Source organism: Jatropha curcas, chromosome 9 (assembly GCF_041381405.1).
Source record: "Jatropha curcas cultivar XTBG-Jc1 chromosome 9, XTBG_Jcur_1.0, whole genome shotgun sequence".
Taxonomy (NCBI): Eukaryota; Viridiplantae; Streptophyta; class Magnoliopsida; order Malpighiales; family Euphorbiaceae; genus Jatropha; species Jatropha curcas.
Window position 1 is genome coordinate 19,923,503 of NC_143159.1, and position 18,321 is coordinate 19,941,823.

At 34.8% G+C, this 18,321-nt stretch overlaps 1 protein-coding gene across 1 annotated transcript; it reads left to right on the forward strand.

The window, feature by feature from the left end:
• The first annotated feature begins 4,382 nt into the window (after positions 1 to 4,382).
• LOC149493746 (uncharacterized) lies at positions 4,383 to 5,652 on the forward strand. Its single transcript, XM_089726326.1, has 3 exons — positions 4,383 to 4,454; positions 4,541 to 4,896; positions 5,100 to 5,652. The coding sequence occupies exons 1-3, from the start codon at positions 4,383 to 4,385 to the stop codon at positions 5,650 to 5,652; spliced, it is 981 nt and encodes a 326-aa protein (XP_089582452.1).
• The last annotated feature ends 12,669 nt before the right edge of the window (positions 5,653 to 18,321 follow it).

Below are 18,321 nucleotides of genomic sequence, written 5' to 3' on the forward strand. Positions count from 1 at the left end.
TTATTGATGAAAAATAAAGGTCATTTATTTTTGATTGGTTGTATTATACAAGATACATATTAAATATAGTAAGAATATAATATTTTAATTATTATTTTTAATAAACTTTTAATTGGTTAGAATTATTTTCTGCAAGTAACTTATTCTAAAAAATATATTTTATTATTATTTATTAAAGAATATATTAGAAGATTTATTATTTGAAATAAAATAGAAAATAAAATTCACTTGAAAAAAATATTATGATATAACACATTATATTAGCAAACCATATAATGCATTGAAAGAATTTTTTCCTCAAAAAATCAATCGTAAAATTAATTATATGCTCATAGACTTTAGAAAAAGTAAAAAAAATAAATACCAAAAATTATAAGTGATGCTTTAAAATGATTAATATATTAATCATTATAATAGCTAACATTGGTTTTTTATATTTTAGTATTATACATAGTTTATGATATTATATTATATAAAAAAAAAGTTAAGCTAATTAAATTTAAATCGTTATAAGAAAATTTAAATTGATTAAAAGTAATTTTATTTTCATAAAAATTTGGTTGTCAAATCATTGATGTTTTATTATTAAAAATATATTATGGATAATGTTTACTTTGCAATATGTAAAAATCAGCTAGTACAGAGAACATGCAGCGCGGGTTTGAAAAAATTAGTAATTAGTATGTGCTCGTATAAGAATCTCTTGTCGCATGACAAGTTCTAAATTCTCTCTTGTCAATTGACAAGCGCCGTCATTTTCATTTTTTTTCTACTTCTCTACGGCTTTCATGGCTGACCTGGCACGGATGAGAGCTCGCTAGAAGAGCAGCATGCGGGTTTGAGGGTGGAGGAGGCACAAGGTCGGATTGAGTTGGAGGAGACAGATAAGAGGAATCAGGATCCCACCCAATCACCTTTGTGTGTTGTAGGCTGACTGTTGCAAGACAAGCCTTTTAACTTTCTTGCGTTTAAAAATATGATGGCTTCAGTATGGAGGCCTGTTAAAGGGATGCTTGCCAAGGATCTAGGTAATAATGCATTTGTGTTGCAGTTTATGCATCCGACTGGTCTATAGAGAGTGGTAACAGGTGGCCCATGGAACTTTTCTCAGAACCTGATTATTCTCAAACAAGTTCCGGAAGGGACTGACCCAAACAAGTGGCGTTAACGAGGGTTGAGTTCCGGGTTCAAATTCATAATTAACTTACCTATAGGATTCATGTCAGAAAAACTTGGGTGCAGCGTTGGTAATTATATTGGAATATATTTAGCAGCTGACCCGAAGAACTTTTCGGGAATATGGAAGGAGTATATGAGGATCCGTGTTTCAATTGATATCCATAAGCCTTTGAAACACCGTATGCAGAATAAGAAGCCGGGGTGAGAATGGATGTGGTTCACTTTCAAGTATGAAAGACCGTCTTTTTTTTTTTTTTTTTTTTTTTTTTTTTGGGGGGGGGGGGGGGGGGGGGAGAGGTGTTGTTTTCTTGGACATACAGATCGGTATTGTGTCAAGTTATTTGAGTATCCAAATATTAGCAAAGAACAGTTTGCATACGGACCTTGGATGCGGGCGGAGAGTAGAAAGGTGGCAAATATCGGAGAAAAATGGCTGCCATAGGAGGCGGCGTTAAATGGTGGCCGAAATTCTAAGGAAGAGGTGGTCCCAATGGAGGCTGATTAGATCTTTTCCTTGGTGCTGGCTTCTACCACGGAGAGTCCGATTCAAGGAAATAGGACTAATTCCGGTGGTTCGCAGTGTGTCTACTAACGTGGATGGTAAGGAAAGTGAGTTGGGTATACCTCTGCATGATGATCTGTGGGGGACTCTCTGATTGTCTCTGACCAAAAGCGGCAGCGTTTGGAGTTGGAGAATCAGGCTAAGGAGGCGTGAAAGTGGATGCAAAAAACTTGTTAGAGGCTTGGAAACTGTTCTGGGCCCGCCTGGCCCAATGCCCAATGAGTACTCTTTGCTGGAACTGTTCTGGGCTTGGAAACCGACGTACAGTTCGTGAGTTAAAGGACCTTGTGTCCATTAAGAGACCCAGGATTGTGTTTCTAATAGAAGTTTTAGTTGGTTTTGATAAGTTGGATAGAGTGAGACGTCTATTGGGTTTTGATGGGCTTTATGTTGTACCACCCGTTGGGCACGGCGGTGATTCGGCTTTACTGCGGAAGGATAATCAGTGTGTTTCTCTTATTAGTTCCAGCACTCACCATATTGATGTTAAGGTTTCTATTACTGGATTTAGCCCATTCCGTTTTGTGGGTTTTTATGGCCATCCGAATGGAAGTCGACAATCTTGGAGGCTTCTTGAGGAGTTGAGAACGAAATTGGACTTGCCCTTAGTTGTTGCAGGGGACTTTAATTAGTTGCTGGCTATTTTAGAAAAGCATGGTGTGCATGATCATCCGTTGTGGCTTATTCGAAATTTTTGAATGGCAGTTAATAATAGTGACTTGGTGGACCTTGGTTTTGTGGGTAATCAGTACACTTGGGAAAGGAGGAGAAATACTTCACGCTGGGTTTGGGAAAGGCTGGATAGGGCACTGGTTTCGCAGGAGTGGATTCGGGTTTTTCCGGATTCTCGTTTATGGCACCTTGAAGCGTGTTCCAGTAATCATATTCCTATCTTTCTTCAGTTGGGAGTTAATATGATTCAATACGCTAAAATATCCTTCCGATTTGAGAACTCATGGCTACGGGAACTGGATATTACGGAAGCTGTCAAAGAAGCATGGCTACGGGGGTCGGGATTCACAATTGAGAATCAGTTATCTCTTTGTGGTGAATATCTTGCTAAGTAGGAGGAGCGTCGATCTTTGTTTAAGCAGAAGCTAAAGGATGCCAGATCGCAGATGGTGAGATACCGGGGTAAAATGGATCCAAGTTCTATTCAGTTACTTAGAACAGCTTCTGATGCTTGTACAGTGTTACTCAAACAACAGGAGTGCTATTGGAAGCAGCGTGCTAAGCAACACTGGCTTCAGGAAGGGGTTCTTTTACTCTATGGCTTCTATTAGGCGGAAGAAAAATTCGATAGCTCAGCTGAAGGATTCTGATGGCAGATGGCTATCGTGGGATATAGGTTTGGGTTAGTATATAACGTCCTATTTCTCTTCCTTGTTTCGATCTGAACAAGGAGATACAGACGCGGTTTTGAATTCTGTGACGCAAAGGCCGACTGAGTAGCATAATTTGGAACTTGCGAAACCATTTACTATGACAAATATTAAAATGGCGGTCAAAGAAATGCACCCAGACAAGGCGGCTGGACCTGACGGGCTCAATCCTGGATTTTATCAGGCTTTTTGGCACATAGTTGGTGAGGAAATCAGTAGGGCCTGCTTTGCTTTCCTGAATAATAATTGTTCCTGGTAATAATGACACTCATATTATCTTAATTCCAAAGAAAGGTAATCCTGAGTTTGTATCGGATTTGAGACCCATCTTACTCTGCAATGTGGTGGATAAAATTGTTAGCAAAACCCTAGCTAACTGTATGAAAACTTATTTATATGAAATAATTTTTGACTGTCAGAGTGCCTTTGTTCCAGATAGAGCCAGTACAAATAATATCATGTTATCCTATGAAGTCATGCACCATTTAAAGCGGAAGAATCAGGGGCAAACAGGAGAAGTGGCTCTTAAGACTGACATGTCTAAAGCCTATGATCGGATGGAATGGGGTTTCCTTCGTCAACTAATGTTAAAAATGGGTTTTGGTGTGACTTGGGTTGAGAAGATTATGAATCTGATCACTAATGGGGTGAAATATGGGCTTATTGTTCCTTCCCGAGGCTTGAGACATGGGGATCCTATCTCGTTATATCCGTTTATTATCTATGCTGAGGCATTATCAGCCTTGTTGAGCAAATTTGAGGCTGCAAGACAGCTTTACGGCTGTAAAATATCAAGGGGTGCACCGTTAGTCTCGCATCTATTTTTCGCTGATGACGCATTTTATATTTTCAAGGCTTTAGGCATTTATTATCAAACACTGCTTGCAGCTGTAGCAAAAAGCATCCGGTCAATTGGTGAACTTTGATAAATCCGAAGTTTTCTTTAGTGCCAATACAATGGAACTAGTAAGATCAGATATTTGCAGATTATTGGGTGTGTCTTCGTCCTCTGGAAACTCGAAGTATTTAGGCCTTCCATCAATAATCGGAAGGAATAAATCTAAAATTTTATCCTATGTGATTGATAAAGTGGAGAGGCGGCTTAGGGGGTGGAAGGGATGTTGTTGTCCCGTGCTGATAAAGAGATCCTTTTAAAGTCCGTGGTGCAAGCGATCCCGAATTACTTGATGAATTTGTTCCTGTTACCATTAAATATTTGTGATCTATTGAAAAAACCATGAATCGTTTTTGGTGGAGGAATGGACAAGGGGAGGGTTTTGGAATTCATTGGTTCTCGTGGAAGCGGTTGTGTAGACGGAAGGATGAGGGCGGTACTGGTTGTAAATCACTAAGGACTTCAACATTGCTCTGTTAGCAAAACAAGCCTGGAGGTTATTGGAAATGCCAAATTCTTTAGTTGCCAGAATGTACAAGGCAAAGTACTTTCGTGATTCAAGGATTCTGGCAGCGTAATCCTAGCTACATTTGGCGAAGCATCCCTGAGAGTTTATCGTTGCTTCAAATTGGCTGTGTTCGTAGAATTGACAATGGAAGAACGACGGCGTTATACGGGACTCCTTGGCTGCCTGATATCCAGACCCCCTATATTGTATCGGCTAATCACTCAGGTATAGAAGACATGTTAGTCTCGGATTTGATGCTGCCAAATCGCAGAGCTCGGGATGATGAGGGTTTAAATCTTTTATTTTCGTCAGAAGAAGTGGCGTTGATCAAACAAATCCCGATTGGCCTGGTGGATAGAGAGGACAAATGGTCATAGCTTGGTGACAAGAAAGGTTTATATACTGTCAGTAGTGGGTATAATGTACTTCATCACAGTAGCAGTCCAGTGTCTTCGATGGGAGGGGAGATGTGGAACCGGATTTAGAAAGCTGATGTCCTGGTAAGATCAAAAACTTTTTGTGGAGACTGATACCGGGTTGTATTCCTGTGCTTGTTAATTTACGAAAACGAAGGGTCCCTGTTGTTACAATATGTCCTTTATGTTGTCACCATGAGGAAACTGAGCTGCATGTGATTGGGCAATGCTCAGAAGCGGAAGCAGTATGGCGCAGCTCTGAGATTGGGTGGTGGACTGGCCCTTTATCAATGCAAAGTTGGGTTGTGGAACTCTTAACCAGATGCCCTGAGGAATACGTGAATACATGTTTTTTCATTGCATGGGAATTGTGGTATAACAGAAATCAGAATGTTTGGGCTCATAAAGGGGTTAATGCAGCTGGCATAGAGAGACGAGTTAGTTTAGCCCAACAGGAGTGGTTTGCTGCAAAAGTGGGTTTACGCCAGCATGCTCAGAATGAATTTATAACCAAATGGCAGCTTCCAGCAGTTGGCAATTTTAAACTCAATGTAGACGCTGCATGGGACGCAAATACGAGGAAGGCAGGCTTGGGATGGATTTTGCGTGATGATATGGGTAGGTGTATTGGTGGAAAGTGCTGTCCCATTTCTGATATGGTAGGCCCAACTATGGCAGAGCTGATTGGTGTAAGAGAAGCTCTAAGTTGACTAAAGGACAAAGGATGGCTTGCGCGAGTGGAGTTGGAATGTGATTGTTTAATGGTAACACATGCTATTCAACAACCTGTGTTGGATAATTCTTATTTGGGTAGTTTGATTCTTGATTGTAGAACTCGTATAAATGAGTTAACTGAGTTAGTTGTTCGTTTTGTAAAAAAAAAAAAAAATCAGCGAATCAGTGTACTCATTTTCTAACATAAACTGCTGTTTCTATATCATTATTTAAAGTGGGTTCCTATTCCTCCAAATATTATTTGGGATGTTGGAATTTTGATTCTTTCAATATATAATCATTTGCATTTAATAAAAAAAAAAAAGCTCGTACAAGGGAGTGTCTTTTTTTTTTTTTTTTTTTTTTTGATCAGATATTAATGCATAAATGATAATGAGATAACAAACAAGCAGCGGTATTTTGGAATTAACATGCTAGCATACATGTAAGAGGGTTTAGCCAACAGACGTCCTCCTTCATTAGCTTATCTAGCCCAAATAGATAAAGATATCCATTCTACAATTTAAAAGTGTTAGTAAAATAGGTTGCAGGATTTGATAAATAGAAAAAAAAAAGCTTTGATAATGTAGTGATTATCCTTAAGGAATTAAAGCTCCTAATATGATTGATTTCGAATTTAATAGCAGTATTCCTTTAGAATTTACAAACCCAATATACAACACAAAAACATAAGTAAACGTACGATTTTATTACCCTAATAAAAAAACAATCTTTTAAAGAGTAAAACTCCTAACAAAAAAATAAAAAATTGTAAATATTAACACATCCATATGCAGAATTATAGCAAAAATATGAATTTTCTGTGAGGCTCCGTTTGTTTTCATGAAATAACTTGCAGAAAAATATTTTCCACAATTTTCAGTTGTTTGAGGCATTCAAGAAAATAAGTTAATGGAAAATATTTTCCTAGTCAAAGGAAAATTAAGTCAATTTTAAGGAAAATGACTTTTCATTTTAAATATGTAAAACATTTTTCGGACTTTTAAAAATTTATTATAACCTTATAAATCTCTATTTTTTTTAATTTATTAATTATCAGTAGCTACTACCACCGTTCACCACCAGCCACCACCACCGGTCACTTGCGATTTCATAATTGACTATTTTTTATATTATTCTCATATTTAACAATAAAAATTTTTAAAAAATGGAATTTATATTATTATTGTTATTATGGTCTTATGAGTTAAAAATTTTAATATTTTTAACTAATTTCAAAATTACAACCAAACAACGAAAAATAATAAGTCATTTGAAAAATATTTTTCAGAAAATATTTTCTAAAAGTAAGTTATTTTCCTGAAACAAATAGAGCTTAGTGTGTATTCCCTTGCAGCTAATCAGATGGTTGCATTTGAACATCATATATTCAATTTTTTTATTTAATTAATAAAACACATTATTTATCCTTAAAATTTTAAGTTATTGTTTCCGCTACGAATTTTGTTTCATTAAAATCAACACTTTCATAATAGTAATAACTGAACCATAATAGAATCTCAAATATATTTCTCCTTGTATAACATGATATAGACCAAAATGTGTTTTTGCATATAATTCTATTTTGTTCTCGTTGAGTGTATCACAATATGTTGTTTCAAGGCGTTTTCCGCGTTCTTTCTTTATGTTCATTCCCTTTGTTATTCCTAAATCATCGCTGTATTTACTTCACTAGTGCAGTGATTATTTTGATGTGAAAGTATATATTCCTTTGATATTCTGATTATTGTTAGTTTTAAGCAGTAATCTATTAAATATGAGGGACTATTTATTATTATTAGACTGAATATATGAATTCACCCTTATAGTTTTCACGAAAAACTTTGTTGTACCCTTAGCTTTTACTTTACCCATTAAATATTTTAACTTATAAAATTGGACCTTTTAAATACTTTGTTTGACCCATTGAACCCCTCAACTTATAAAATTAAATCGATTAAATATTTAGATATTTAAAAAATGTAAAATTTATTGTTTCAAAAATTATATTAACCACATATTTTGCCTATAAATGTAAAAAACCTTTAAAAATGTTATTTTTCGTGTAAAGAGGTGTGAGATTATTACGAAAATTAAATTTCAGAGTGTGAGGTTATTTTTAAAATTTAGGATGCCAAAAGATTTTTTTATCAAAATTATTCAGCCATTAATATGATACACTTTAGAAAGAATGCCAGGTAATTCTCTTGTTACTTTTCGGAGAAATACGTCAGAATGACTCTATTTTTTCGTACGTATATATGCAATTTTGGGAGAAAAATGACCTAAATTTAGCCTTTTAATTTGTTGAAACCTAATGGTATTGGAGGCCTTGCACTTTCTTTCTTTAATAGTCTTAAAAAAAGAATTCAAATAAAAAAATTGTAAATGGAAACACTTAATAGGTGTGTATTAGATTAAAACTCTATTAGATTTTAAAAGATTTTAAAATTTCAATTATATTCAATTTAGATTTTTTTGGAGTCTATTCAAATCTTATGATATTCGATTCAGACTTTTATAAAATTCATAAAAATTTAATCGTATTCAAAAAATTATTGATTTGGAAGGATTTTATAAAATTATTGATTTCGTTGGATTATAAGGTGCTAGGTATGAATAACAGAGTTATTCACAAATCCATCCTCTAACTCAAATATTTCAAAAATCTTTTAAAATCTCACAGAGTTTTAATTCAATACACCCCTTAATAAGGATGCAAGCGGAGCGGGTAACTGCAAATTTTAAACGTATCGGTTTAAAATTTTACTACTCGTATCCATTCTAAACCCATTTAAATATTCATTTAAGTATCTGTATTTGAATCCGTTTAAATTTTACTACTCGTATCTGTTTAAAACTCGTTGAAAATATCTCTTAAACGGGTAGGGTATCTGTGAATCTTAAACTATTCAAATTTGAACTTATTTAAAATATATTTTTTACTGATAATGGATAGGGTACCCACGGGTGCCCCACTATGGAACCTGTTTAATATAGTGATTAACGGGTAGCGAGTAACTAAATATCTATACACGTATCCTATCTGTATCCATTATGGCTAGTAATTTTATTGTCCATATCTATTATGAGTAGTAATTTCACTATCTATATCCATTTCAAACTCATTTACAACTATCTATATCCTCTTTAAATGGATCGGAATGGAGTGGATATCCTAAAGTACCTGTACCACTTCCATCCCTACCCCTTAAGATGTAAAACAATGTATTAATTAGTGGATCAGTTTCGAATTAATTCATGTGCTGATAATTTGATATTTTGACAAAAATTAATATTAATGCTGCTGCGAATTTTCAGAATCAATCTGATATTTTTTTGAAATTTTTATGGGTTGATTTCAATTAAATAATGATTTAATCAAATAAAAAAATTAAAAAAATTTTGAAATAGTTAAAAAACTGAAGAACACAATCTGCCATTATTGTGGCCAGACCACTAAGCTCCGTGAGCCACAAGCGACGAGCCGTGCATCAATTTTAAATTAATATAAAATCGCCTCCTTGCATGAGCTCTAGCCGTTGGCGCAGGTCCTGGTTAGCGGTGGTCGGCGACGGTAAGTTTTAATAAAAGAAAATCGATTTTGGAGAAGATGATGCATTTACTTTTTGGTCCCTCATTGTTTTTCAATTTTTCAATTGGGTAAAATCTTTTAATTTGTTCAATTAAGTTCTAAAATTAATTTTATATAAAAATAATTGTAATTGCATTAAAGTCAATCAAAATCTATAAAAATATATCATTAATTCCATAAAACTCTATGTAGAATTCTAGTGGAATATATGAAAATTTTAGAAAATCTTTCAATTCCATATATATATATATATATATATATATATATATATATATAGTCCTGAAGTAAAAAATATTTCAAAAATGCTGAAGTGGCGCTTTCTTTTTATAGCTTTCTACTTTTCCTATTTTTATAAATTTTTGAATTTTTGAATTTTTTCTTTATTTTTTAAGTTTTAATTTTATATATATATTAAAAAATCTCTTCTCTAAATAAATATATATCACTTTAAATTTTTTTGATGATTGATAGACATTGAACTTATGTTTCTGGGGTTAAGGTTTCTACATGTGAACTTCTTTTTAAATAGTTAGCTATTTTTAGTTTTAAGAGTTTGTTCTTTAAATGTAAATTTTTTTTTTGCCCAAGTTTCCTTTTTTGATCTTATTTAATGAGATAATTCTCTTCTCAATTTGTAATCTTGTTATCTTTGTTAAGATTCTGTATTTATAATTCAAATGCTTTTGAGATATTCTTGATACTATATATTATGGTTGAGATATTCTCTCCATTTAGTTTAGATCACAGACTTAGTCTCGTAAGTACTCTATAAATACTACCTTCAAGTGGCATTACAACTCAAGCAATACAATCATTTTTCAGTCTCATTCTACTGTTTGTACATGGTATTAGAGCATTCAATATGACATAAATAACCAACCCCATTTCTTTCTATCCATCTAGTGCTAATCACTCATTTTCTGTGAAACTCAAACCCAACAACTACCTAGCATGGAAAACATAGTTCCTCCCTCTTCTCAATTATCATAACCCAAATCATCTCATTGATGGATCTCCCTCACCTCCAAAAATTATCAAGTCCTCTTCTGACCCACCCATAGGAATTCCTAACCCAAAGTATGCATCTTGGTTCAAAAAGGATCAACTACTCCATTCATGGATTCTCTCCTCCCTTACCGAAGAAATTTTTCGTATATTATTGGATTAGATTCTCTAATTCAGTTTGGCAAGCCTTAGCATAAGATTTTGGATCCATCTCTCAAAATCACCAACTACAAATTCACATTGCGCTTGAAGAGCTCAAGAAAAATGACCTATCTATCTGCACTATCTTCAACATGCCAAGGCACTAAAAGAGGAATTGCAAGCTGCTGGTCAATCTCTTTCTACTGTAGAATTCAATATCATTATCTATAGAAACATTGTTATGGAATATCACAACATCATCATTGCCTTGAATCTCCTTTCTGAACCTGTGCCATTCCATGAACTTCATGGGCAACTTGCAGCCCATAAGATATTATTAAAAAGTTGTCACGATCCGCCTCAAGGTAATATGGCTTCTTGCCAAATCTCAAACACTGGTAATCCACCATTGCTTTCCACAACAAATAAAAATTCCAATTGGTCCAGAGGTTCTAACCATAACAAATCAAAAGGTCCTTGTCAAATTTGTGGCTATCGAAATCATCCTACGGACAAGTGTCGTCGTCGCTATAATCACCCAAACCAACCACATTTTCCTTCTTATTTCAATTCCAATTTACCAATGGAAAATTATTCCTTCACAAGTCCACCTCCCTCGTTGTACTACCCTTCTCCTCATCCTATGGCGGATTACTCTCATGTCCATCCGCCTTCAGTACCTTAGTACCCTGACACTGTAGTAAATTACCAAGTCACTTCCGACATTCGATCCATTAGTATTTCAAATGAATACCATGATAATGATCAACTAGATGTTGGAAATGGAATCAACTTGCCCATAACTCACATTGATATGGTTTCTCTTCCCTCTACCAATGGTTCTCTTGTTTTAAAAAAATCTCTTCGTGTACTCAAAATTATTAAAAATCTCTTATATGTTCAAAAATTTACCCTTGACAACAATTGTTTCTTTGAGTTTTGGCCTAATTATTTTTATGTTAAGGACCAAGTCACAAAGAAGATTCTTTTACAGGGCCCAAGTGAAAATGGTATCTATGCCTTTAATTCCTTTCCCAATCTGCCATGACCATTATTGTTCCTTCTTTCGCTGAACAACACTCAGCCTTGGGTCACCCTTTTCATCGAACTATCTCCAAGATTATTAACAATTTTAGTTTATCTTGTTCTAATTTTAATTTTTCTCCTTGTTCTGACTGCAATTTAGGAAAATTATCTAGACTGGTCCTTTTCAAATCATTCATTCTAATATTTGGGGTCCTATACCTATTATGTCAAGTTTTGGTCACAAATATGTTCTTTTTATTCATTGATGATTTTACTCGTTTCACTTGTTTGTATTTATTGAAAAATAAAAGTAATGTCTATTCAATGTTTCTTCAATTTCAAACTATAGTTGACTGTCAATTTCAATCCAAAATATTAGCATTCCATTCTTACTGGGGAGGGGAGTATCAAAAGCTAAACAAATATTTTCAGCAGCGTAGTATTCAATATAGGATTGCATGCCTATACACCTATGAACAAAACGGTGTCGCTGAAAGGAAAATTTATCATGTCATATATACTACTCTTACCCTACTTTCACATGCAAAATTACCACTATGATATTGAAATTATGTTGCTGAACCAAGTGTCCAATAAATTAATATCATGCCATCACCAACTCTTAAAAATCACAGTCCATTTTACTACTTGTATCACACCCCACCAAATTACCTCACACAAAAACCCTTTGGTTGCACTATTTATCCTTTTCTTAGACTATATACAAAACACAAATTCTCTTTCCATTCCATAACTTTCATCTATTTAGTAACTAGTCCTTCTCACCATGCTCATCGATGTTTAGATCCTTCTAGTTAATGCTTTTACCTTGCTCGTCATGTCAAGTTTGATGTTTTATGGTTTGTTTTGTGAATTCGTAACTTAAAGTCATTAACTTATGAAAACCTCCCATGAGTCAAACCACATAGCTTCCTTATTAAGTTATTATTCTCATGTAATTTATTAACTTTTTCATATCAAAAATCCTTCTCCCGATAGTGATTAATGAAATAACTCAATCCAGGAGAGAAACTTTGCCTGGAAGCATTAAGTTCAATAATAAATTATACATTGAACAAAGAAAAACAAATCTAATATTATAAATTGGAAAAGAAATTAAGCTACATCAAATCCCTAGTATAAGAGTTTAGTTCGACATAATCATTAAATAAAACTCAATAATACTTGATAAAACTTCCATAATCAATCAGAATAATGAAAGAAATAAACAAGATTAAGAGTTTAGAGATAAGAACTAGTCAACAATTAACTCTGAATGGATTCCTTGAATCTTGGCACAAATCTTGAGCACTTGAAGTCTTAAAGAGAGAAAACTATGTAAAAGAATAATAGAACAAGAGATGCCTCCTACAATGAATTCCCCTCTCTTTATATAGACTTCTTGGGAGAAAAATCCTACCTTGTTTAGGGAATAAATTCCACCTTGTTTAGGGAATAATCCCACCTTGTTTAGGGAATAAAGTCCTCATAAGACTTTGAATTTCTCCCAATCATGACTGTTCCATATGCCTAAATAGGATTAGAACCTGATTTGCAATTAAGAAAGTAGCCTAGGTGAGCCCATAAAAATGATATGGATTGGCTAACGTTTTTGACCCAAAGCAGCACTTGGTTTTTAGCACGGGCGTGCTGGGAGGCATAGTCTCGCTGTGCCAAAACTTGATTTTATGGAGAGTTCAGCACGGGCCGTGCTCAGAGGCACGTCTAGAGAAGAAGCTGCGGCACGGGCGTGCCAAATAGCACGGTCTGGGTGTGCTAGAGTCTGAGTCTTCACTTGATTTTCCTTGAATCTAACACGGGCGTGCTAACTAGCACGGGCAAGGCGTACTAGAGTATGAGTGTTTTGCTTTATTTTTGCTCTTTTCTGTGCAAAAAACACTACAAATTTCCTTAGGATCAATTGAGTTATGATTCAAGGAAGCTTTGAATAAAAACATAAACAAAACTAAATAAAAACTAATTAAAGTAATTAAAAATACTAAAAATCCTAATAAAAACTATATAAAAAATATCATAAAAATAACATGTATCAAAATTTCCCAAACTTAAACTATTGCTTGTCCTGAAGTAACAAAACTAACAAAAGAAGAACACAAGCTAAACAACTAACAAAGCTAGCTTAATATGGTTGGGGATAATTATTCAGAATTTCAAAAATGTATCAATAATCATTAACATGAGAATAAATCAAGTGTTTCCTATGCTAATTATATTCTAGCAAAAACTCAATTTTCAATAAAACACATTCCTTAACTTAAACATTGGTTAATAAGATTTTCAATACCAATAATTATTCAACTTATGACAAGTAGAATATGAATTTTTACAAAAATTATTTAACCTTTAAATAAGATATTTAAATATAAGTTCAACATTCCCATAGGCAAATAGTCATTCCTTCTCCACAATTGAAATGCATACAATTTAAAAGATCAAAAGGTCTTTATTTAGGTTGTAATGGGGTTTTAGGGATATAATTTTAGCTAAACAAAGAAAAGGATAACATGATAGACAAAAGTACAAAGAATGCTTAATATCAGGATTTTCATTTATATTAAAAACAAATTTTTATTTGTAAAGGAAGATTAACTTGAAGTCCTTTACTAGCTGGAAATTAGAGATATTTTTGGCAAGGTCTCTTCATAACATTTTTGACAATTTCTTCCTTGCTAAAGTTCCCCAAACTTGAATTCTTGATTGATTGCTTCTTTTATGGGGTGTTTCTTTTTGAGTTTTTCTACTTTCTTCACTTGCAAGTATTAATGAAATTTTCTCCCTTTGTTGTTATGTTTTAATAAAAATCAAATCCTTCAATTATACATTATTACACTTAGGGTAGAAAATTAAGTTGGTTTAATGGCCAGATTTAATAAGGGTGAACGATAAATTTTGGATATAGGCTTCAAATTGGTTGCAAAGGTCATACTTTACCTTAGGTAGCCTAGGCTACATATGAAGTTTAACAAAGAATGCCTAAATCATCTCTTCTAAATGTAAGCATTTAAAATTTTTGTTTTTAAGAGAATTCTAATTTGTTCTAGGAATGCCAAGGTTAAATAAAATTTGATTAAAACACATCTATATATCTTAGAATTCACAAAAATTAGTGTTTATAATCTTAGAAACAAATAGTTAAACCAAAGCATCATGTTAAGTCAAAAATTAAATTTAAGCTGAAACAAATAATTAACTTCGAAGAACAACTAAATTCATCATAAGTTAATGAATTATGATACTTTTAAACTTGCTCACAATTATTCCAACCCTATTAAATTAATGAAATAAAAAAAATTAAAATTTTAACTAAAATTTTCCTTTTTTCCCCAACTTAATATAGCACATTGTCCCTAACAAGCTTTAAAGCAATTCCCCAAACTTATCATGTTATCAATAATGTAACAAGAGAGTAAGAAAGTGTAAGGATCATTACCATCATTGTATTGAAAAATACAATAAGATTAAAGGAACAGATATGATAATAGCCAGGTGTTGGAGTTGAATAAAACTATAGAACAGAAAACACTAAAATGAGAAGATATAATATCCAAAATACTTAATACACAAAAGTTCAAAATAACCATAAATAATCAATATTCAGGTGGTGGAGATGGATGTGGATGCAACAATTGAATTACGGTTTGGAGTTGACTAACAATTCCCTAATATTGGCCTTGCATGGTGTCGATACGAGAGTCAAGGCTCCCATGCATAATCTCTATTGATTGGAAACGGTCAGCAATCATGGACTCCATTCAATTAAGGCGAGTATCAAATATGTCCATTCGGGACATCATACGTGTAAGAACTTCATCGTTGGACAAGTTAGATGCTCCCTGAAAAGAAGGACCAGCTCCAGAAGTACCTGCACCAAAAGAAGTACCAAAACCAAGGAACGGAGTCGGATTAGCCTCCTCCATATTAATGTCACTAGCATCCTCAGCCTCATCATCATCAGAACTCTTTTCTCGAGTGCCCATAATATGGTACAAATCTCCTACTTTTTCCACCAACTTCATATGAATCATGATATCTAAGTCTAGCCTAGTGCCCTTTGCTCCTCCCACACTATCATATGATGGCCTAGTAGATTCCAAACTCTCAAATAATATGCAATTTGGGTCATAAAACAACCCATCATAATAGCTCCTTTATCTGCTCGTGCAACTCTAACCCATCGTAAACATGACCAATAACCAACATTGAGAAAAATCGTCTGATCGATCGCCCATATAAAATATAATTCATTTAGACTCAACACTCCATTACTCTCGCTTCATCCAAAAATAGTGTTGGCTAAGAATTTATGAATTTACCTCAAAGTTGGGTTTCTTAATTTCGACGGTTTTGAAAACCTAGGATTATAGTTGTCTTCTCCAGTTAGTATCGTCCATGTGGTTCAATCTCTAAAGTCCTTAGGTATTTGATTGAGGGCATTTTCAATAGCGAAACCAAAGATGTGACTAACCTCATTTACCGAAAGTTCAAAATTTCTCCCAAACAGCCTGAATTTAATTTTGCTAGGAAATTCAATAGGCAACAAACGAATAAGAGTAGAATATGAACTCAAAAACTCTAAAGTTATAGGTGCATAAACGAGGTCTTTCATGCCAATAAATTATTCCCACCCAATATGCTTAAGGGGTTCTAAAATAGCATCCATAAGCCCTACTTGAGCTAATGCAAATTCATTAATAAAATGATTTGGCAAAATAGGGCGAAGAGAGAGTTTGTTGTACCTTTCCTGTTGTTCCGATGAATCGATCTCAAACGGACGAGGTGCGGGAGCTGTAGGAGGAGGAATGGGTGGAGGAGAAACAGTTGAAGGATGGTGATTGGTCCATTTTTTGTGGCTATTGAAGATGCAAGTCTGCTGCGTTTGTACCTTGTATGGTGAAAGAAAAAGGAGAAGAAAGTGGTGTTGCTAAGCTTTTGGGTTGAGAGAAAAGAAGATAAAAATGGAGAGGGAGGAGAGGGCAGCTAGGGTGTGCTAAAAAGAAAAAAGAGGAGATATGATTGTGGTTAGGGCGTGCGCTTTAAATAGAGGTAGGTGCATGGTAAACTAAAAGGCACATTTTAAAAACCCAAATTTTTAACGCGGCACGGGCGTGCCACTCGACATGGTCAAGGCTTGCTTGCTGTTGAGTCTTTGAGGCAGTGGCCGGCACGGGCATGATGAGGAGCATGGCTTGGGCATGCTAGCCTCTAACCTTCAAGCAAAATGCTACTTTCATGGCACAGGCATGCTGAGGAGCACAACTTGGGCGTGCTAGACTTTGACCTATAAGTGCAAAAACCTTATCTTACCTAGCATGGGCGTGCTTCATAGCACGGTAAGGGCGTGCTAGAGTCTGAACTTCGAAGCTATTTCCACCTTTTTGAAGCATGGGCATGCTAACTAGCACGGCAAGGGCGTGCTAGAGCCTTTTCCTCAACTTGTACCTGAAAGAACTTGATTAAAAACAGAAGAACAAACATGGTGAAAATTTTTGGGAAAACTATAATAAAAATAACTAAAATAAGAAGGCTAAGGAAGAGAAAAATGGGTCGTCTCCCACAAGCGCTTTTGTTTAGCATCGTTAAGCTCGATGCACTGAACCTGATTTGGGCTAAGCAAGAGTTATAGTGGTTTTGACTGGATCAAAGTTTCCATTTTGGTAAACTTTTAAACGTTAAGCATTACCTTTGAAACTTTGGTCACCATCCACTATTTCAACTGCCCCATGTGGAAAGATTTCTTTGATCGTGAATGGGCCAGACCATCTAGGGCGCAATTTACTTGGAAAAAGATAGAGTCTGGAGTTATAGAGTAATACCTGCTGGCCCACCTTTAGATTCCTTAGGATAATATGTTTATCATGCCATTGTTTGGTGCGGTCTTTATATATTTTGGCATTCTCATAAGCATGGAGTCTCAATTCATCCATCATAATTAATTGAAGCAACCTCTTTTGACCAACCTCCTTAGCATTAAAGTTAAGAAACTGGATTGCCCAATATTCCTTGTGCTCTAACTCAACAGGGGGGTCACAAGCCTTACCGTAGACCATTCGATATGGAGACATACCAATTGTTGTTTTAAATGCAGTTCTATAGGCCCAAAGAGCGTCATCGAGCTTTTTGGACCAGTCCTTCCTTGATTGGCCAACCGTGGTCTCCAGTATCTTCTTGATTTCCCTATTAGTGACTTCCACTTGTCCACTTGTTTGAGGGTGATATGGGGTACCTGCACGATGAGCAACACCATATTTTGAAAGAAGAGAATCTAATTACTTGTTGCAAAAGTCCTTACCTCCATCTGTGATTATTGCTCTTGGATTGCCATGTTGTGTGAAAATATATTTCTTGATGAAGTTCATCACACTTTTGGCATCATTATTGGGAAGGGCAACAGCTTCCGCCCATTTTGAGACATAATCCACCGCTACTAGAATGTATTGGTTGGAATAAGAGGATGGGAATGGCCCCATGAAATCCAAGCCCCATACATCAAAGATCTCCACTTTAAGGATGTTGTTTAATGGCATCTCATGTTGCTTGGAGATATTACCTAACCTTTGACAACGATCATAAAGACGAACAAAGTTAAAAGCATCCTTAAATAAGTTAGGCCAATACAAACGGCTTTCTAGAATACATGCCACCATCTTATTTGCTCCAAAATGGCCTCCACACTCCATTGAATGACAAAATCGAAGAACATTTTCCATTTCCTCTTCCGATATGCATTGTCGAAAGAGCTGGTCACTGCAATACTTGAACAAAAAGGGCTCCTCCTAATAGTAATATTTAAGATCATGAAAAAATTTTTTCTTTTGTTGATAAGACAAATTGGGAAGAGTAATCTTATAAGCAAGGTAGTTAATGGGGCTTGTGTTTT